Source organism: Sinocyclocheilus anshuiensis, unplaced genomic scaffold (assembly GCF_001515605.1).
Source record: "Sinocyclocheilus anshuiensis isolate Anshui unplaced genomic scaffold, SAMN03320099.WGS_v1.1 scaffold823, whole genome shotgun sequence".
Lineage (NCBI taxonomy): Eukaryota > Metazoa > Chordata > Actinopteri > Cypriniformes > Cyprinidae > Sinocyclocheilus > Sinocyclocheilus anshuiensis.
In genome coordinates this window covers 30,847-35,361 of record NW_015546078.1, presented here as the reverse complement: position 1 = coordinate 35,361, position 4,515 = coordinate 30,847, and the positions used below count along the sequence as shown (strand labels likewise).

Below are 4,515 nucleotides of genomic sequence, written 5' to 3'. Positions count from 1 at the left end.
TCAAAAACAACAAGGGCGCTTGTCGGCTTCTGCAGTAAAACGTGAACTCGTGATGCCTTGAAAGTGGACAAAACCGGCTTTTTTGACAAAACGTGTTTAGGGTTCAGATCACGCTATATGTGGAGAATAATGCACGGCAATCAGCTCAATTTTTTTTTTTTTAAAGTGCCGTTTATCGGTTTTTGCAAATGAACTCTTCAAATATTTTTGTCATTTGAAAATATATAAAATTCAGAGTATAGTAAATAATGATTGTTTTTTGTTACCATTCCTCTCAATGGCAGTACTAACCCATGCTGTGTTGTCCTTCAAGTAGCAGCCTTTGTATTCAATGGTGTTTGGGTGTCGTAGCTGTTCCAAAAACTTCACCTCTTTAATGATGTCCTGCCATTTCTGAACCCAAAGAAACACACACACACAGACACACACACACACACACACACACACACACACACACACACACACACACACACACACACACACACACAGACACACTCGTTTAAACATCTGTACTTTTGGTTTCTACCAATATTCTACAGATGCCAAATAACTAAAGAGATTCTTTATTTATTTAAACACAATATTGTCAAACAAATTGTTACTGCAGCAACAAATGCTTTGATTTGATCATTTACATAAGTTCTAGGACACTAGAAGAAGGTTTGCTTAACACTGAATATAGAACTGCTTTATATGGAGACTAAAACAGCAACACATTCAAATACAGACTCAAAACTATCAGAGTTTGTCTCTCACCTCAGTGGTCTGCTTGCCATTGTAGGACATCTTCTTAATGGCCACCACCTCGTTGGAAAAAGAGTTTCGGGCCTGCAGATAAGCAAAAAAATAATAATTTATACTTTGCCACTTTTATTCAAAAGGTACAGCAGAAAGCTTTTTAGTACTTCATACAACTTGCATGAAAAAATAAGCCTCAATATTATCAGTTTCCATTATCGTCCTAACTAAACCAATACTGAAAATGTAAAAAAGACAATATTGGCAATACTGATATGGTCACATACATAGTCTTTTTTTTTTTATTCAAGTTCATTTGTATAGCGCTTTTTAACGATACGAATCAATGCAAAGCAGCAAAGTTTGCAAAGTTTCTACATTATATTTAGGAGAAGGGTATTAGTGGTGACTATGGCAGAAATGTACAGTTAGTTACAAATTACACGCAATCAAAAAGATGGTGAACACTATTAACTGCAATTATTAAACTTTGCGATTGAGATTAAACGTTGCAATTTGATGTTGTTCCAGAGTTAGCATCATCTGTCTTAAAAAAAAAAAAAAAAAGTAATATTGTGAACTATAATTACAACAAAGTTATAGAGTATAGTATGGGGGGAGGGTCATCTACAACAACAACAAAAAACACTTTTGAATAGAGGGAGTATAAATAAATAAATATCAATACTATTAATACAACACCACTCCAAAGACGCACCTAAAAGTCATCTTTTTTTTTTTGTATTCATAAAATATAAAAAAATAAAAAAGTAAACAAAAAATTTAATAAAATATAAAAAATATAAAAAAATACAAATAAAATAAACGTTATATTATATATAAAAAATAAAACAAATACATTTTTTTAAGTAATTTATTCCTGTGATCAAAGCTGTATTTTCAGCATCATTACTCCAGTCTTGAGTGTCACATGATCTTCAGAAATCATTCTAATATGCTGATTTGCTGCTCGAGAAACATTTCTGATTTGTATCAGTGTTACAAACAGTTGTGACGCTTAATATTCTTTTGGAACCTTGATACATTTTTCAAGACTCTTTGATAAACAGTTCAAAAGAACATTTTTGTTTTTTTAAAGAAATGTTTCCTAATGTGCCCTTGCTGAATAACAGCATCAGTTTAACATATCAACATCAATCTAAACATCTGAACAGCAGTGCATGTAAAGTCATGAATGTATTGTATTCCTTGACAGAAGTGTGTGTGGCAGACGTCAGTAACGTCAGTTTCTCTGCATCATGGGGCCAGCTGGCCCTCGCATTTAAACGGAGTGAACATCTGTCTTTAAAGCAGCGTCTCCTAGTTATTCTTTCCCCTTGAGACCAGCCCTACATCTGGATGGGCAAGTCTGCATGCGAGCGAGTGAGCGTTTGAGAAAAAGAGACAGAGAGAGAGAGAAAGGGGGAGGATTTGCACAGCGGATTCCAGTATTGCAACAGATTTGGAATCAAAGGCTTTATGCTATTAGCGCCCAGATTAAGACATGCACAAGAACTTGTCATGAGGCTGCAGTTCTTGTATTTGACAGAACCGCTGCACTGTGGAGCCGCTTCGAAAACTAAATGACGGGCTCCAAGTTTAACTACAGTTAAGTTAAGAACTGGCTGATGGGGAGAATGAGAGAAAAAAAGCCTCATCGAGCTTAGGTATTAAAAGCTATTCTGGTCTCTGATGTCTCGATGTGCCTTTCGTCCTCTACAGAACTTGGAAAGAGAAAAATATTACTCGAACTTAGAGCAACTAATTCAGTATCTAAAATGAGTTGATAAAAATGATGGCTTGAAAAGAATAGATCAATAGAGGTTGCAAAGACACTGCCGTTCAAACGTCTGGGATCAGTAAGATTTTAAAAGAAGTTTCTTATGCTCATCAAAGCTGTATATATGTGATCAAAAATACAGAAAAAAAATGTAATTTTGTGAAATATTATTGCAATTTAAAATAAAAGTTTTCTATTTTAATGTACTTTAAACTGTAATTTATTTCTGTGATGTGCAGCTGTATTTCCAGCATCATTACTCCAGTCTTCAGTGTCACATGATCTTCAGAAATCATTCTAATATGCTGATTCGCTGCTCAAGAAACATTTCTTTGTTATCAATGTTGAAAAATTGTGCTGCTTTATATTTTTTGGGATCTGAGATACTTTTTTCAGTATACTTTGTTAAATAAAATGTTAAAAAGAACAGTGTTTATTCAAAATAGAAATGTTGTGCTACAGTATACCCTACTATTCAAAAGTTTTCTTTTTAAGAAATGAATACTTTTATTCAGCAAGGATATGTTACATGGATAAAAAGTATATTGTTAGAAAAGATTTCTATTCTGAATAAATGCTTTTCTTTTTAACTTTTTATTCATCAAAGAATCAAAGACAAAAGTATCACAGGTTCCAAAAAATATATATTAAGCAGCACAACAGTTTCAACACTGATAATAAATCAGCATATTAGAGTGATTTCTGAAGATCATGTGACACTGAAGACTGGAGGAATGATGATGGAAATTCAATGCTGCGTCACAGATATAAATTATAGTTTAAAGTGTATTAAAATAGGAAACCAATATTAGAAATTGCAATAATATTTCACAATATTAGTGTTTTTTCTGTATTTTTGATCAAACAAATACAGCCTTGATGAGCAGAAGAGACTCCATTAAAAAAAACTTACTGATCCCAAACTTTTGAAGGGTAGTGTACATGCAAATGCCACAATGACATCGTCATCGTCATCATCATCATCATCACAGATTCCCCGCATTCTACACCGAAAAAACTACAAGTAAAATTTACTTAATTTTTCTTTTCAAGTTTTAGTAGAGTAAAGTAGAGACATCAAGACTTGGTACATGATACACAATGACGGTAACAATCAGTGGATAGTGTTTGAGTATGAATGGGTCATTTTGAGTAGAAAATTAACTCCAGATGTCACAAAACAGCAAGTTACTTTAACAACAAAAGCAACCATAAAACAGTGTAAATACTCAAAAACAGTGAAAATGTAACCTTATTAATTATTCATGCCCCAGTGCATGACGGGAACAACAGGATCATAACTTTGATATTTCCTTAAAGAATCCTTGTAAACAAAACAAACAATTCCAAGTAAAATATACTTAAGTTCAAACTTTAATTTCTACAAACTTAAGATGAGTAGCATTATAGAATTTACTCCTTTAATAAAAAAAAAGAATAAAAAAAATTTCTTGCCTGAACTGAATTATTTAAAGGTGACATATCATTTCCAGGTTTTAAATGCTATAATCAGGTCCCCGGTGCATCTACCAACCACGGAAACGTGAAAAAATTAACCCAGTAACTTTGTTTTGGGAAGCCTTTTTCTGCAAGTGTCTGAGAAAACGAGCGCGTCTGATTTCTCTCTCTTGGTGACGTGGCAAAGGGATCTCATTATAATATTCCCGCCCCTTAATCTGTAAGTTTCCACCCACGGCGGCCGTTATTGTGTTTTCGCAAGCGACAACGGTGTACCAGCTCTAATGCCATGGAGAAAGTTTGAGCAAAGCCTGCTAACTGCTCTGTGTTTGTCTGCACAGACGAGCAAAGAACACTGTTTAGAGTCCCAGCCTCAGAGGAGACAACAGAGCAGTGCATTTATTGATTTATTTACTGTATATCGCTGCTGCCACACAGATCTAAAATAAACATGCGATTTATTTCCCAGCTGTTTACCTTCACAGAGATAACCCACTGTTTTTGTAACTCATGTGTGTTTTTAACGTAAACTTGTGTGT

General features: G+C 34.1%; 1 protein-coding gene across 1 annotated transcript in view; it reads right to left on the bottom strand.

Moving 5' to 3' along the window:
* Positions 1 to 4,515, bottom strand: part of LOC107699916 (serine/threonine-protein kinase TAO3-like) — a 58,624-nt gene that overhangs the window by 51,226 nt on the left and 2,883 nt on the right. Inside the window, exons 2-3 of the mRNA XM_016501361.1 lie at positions 757 to 828; positions 292 to 393 (exon numbers count right to left, since the gene is read on the bottom strand). Coding sequence (XP_016356847.1) covers positions 292 to 393; positions 757 to 828 — 174 coding nt within the window. The remainder of the gene's footprint in view (positions 1 to 291; positions 394 to 756; positions 829 to 4,515) is intronic.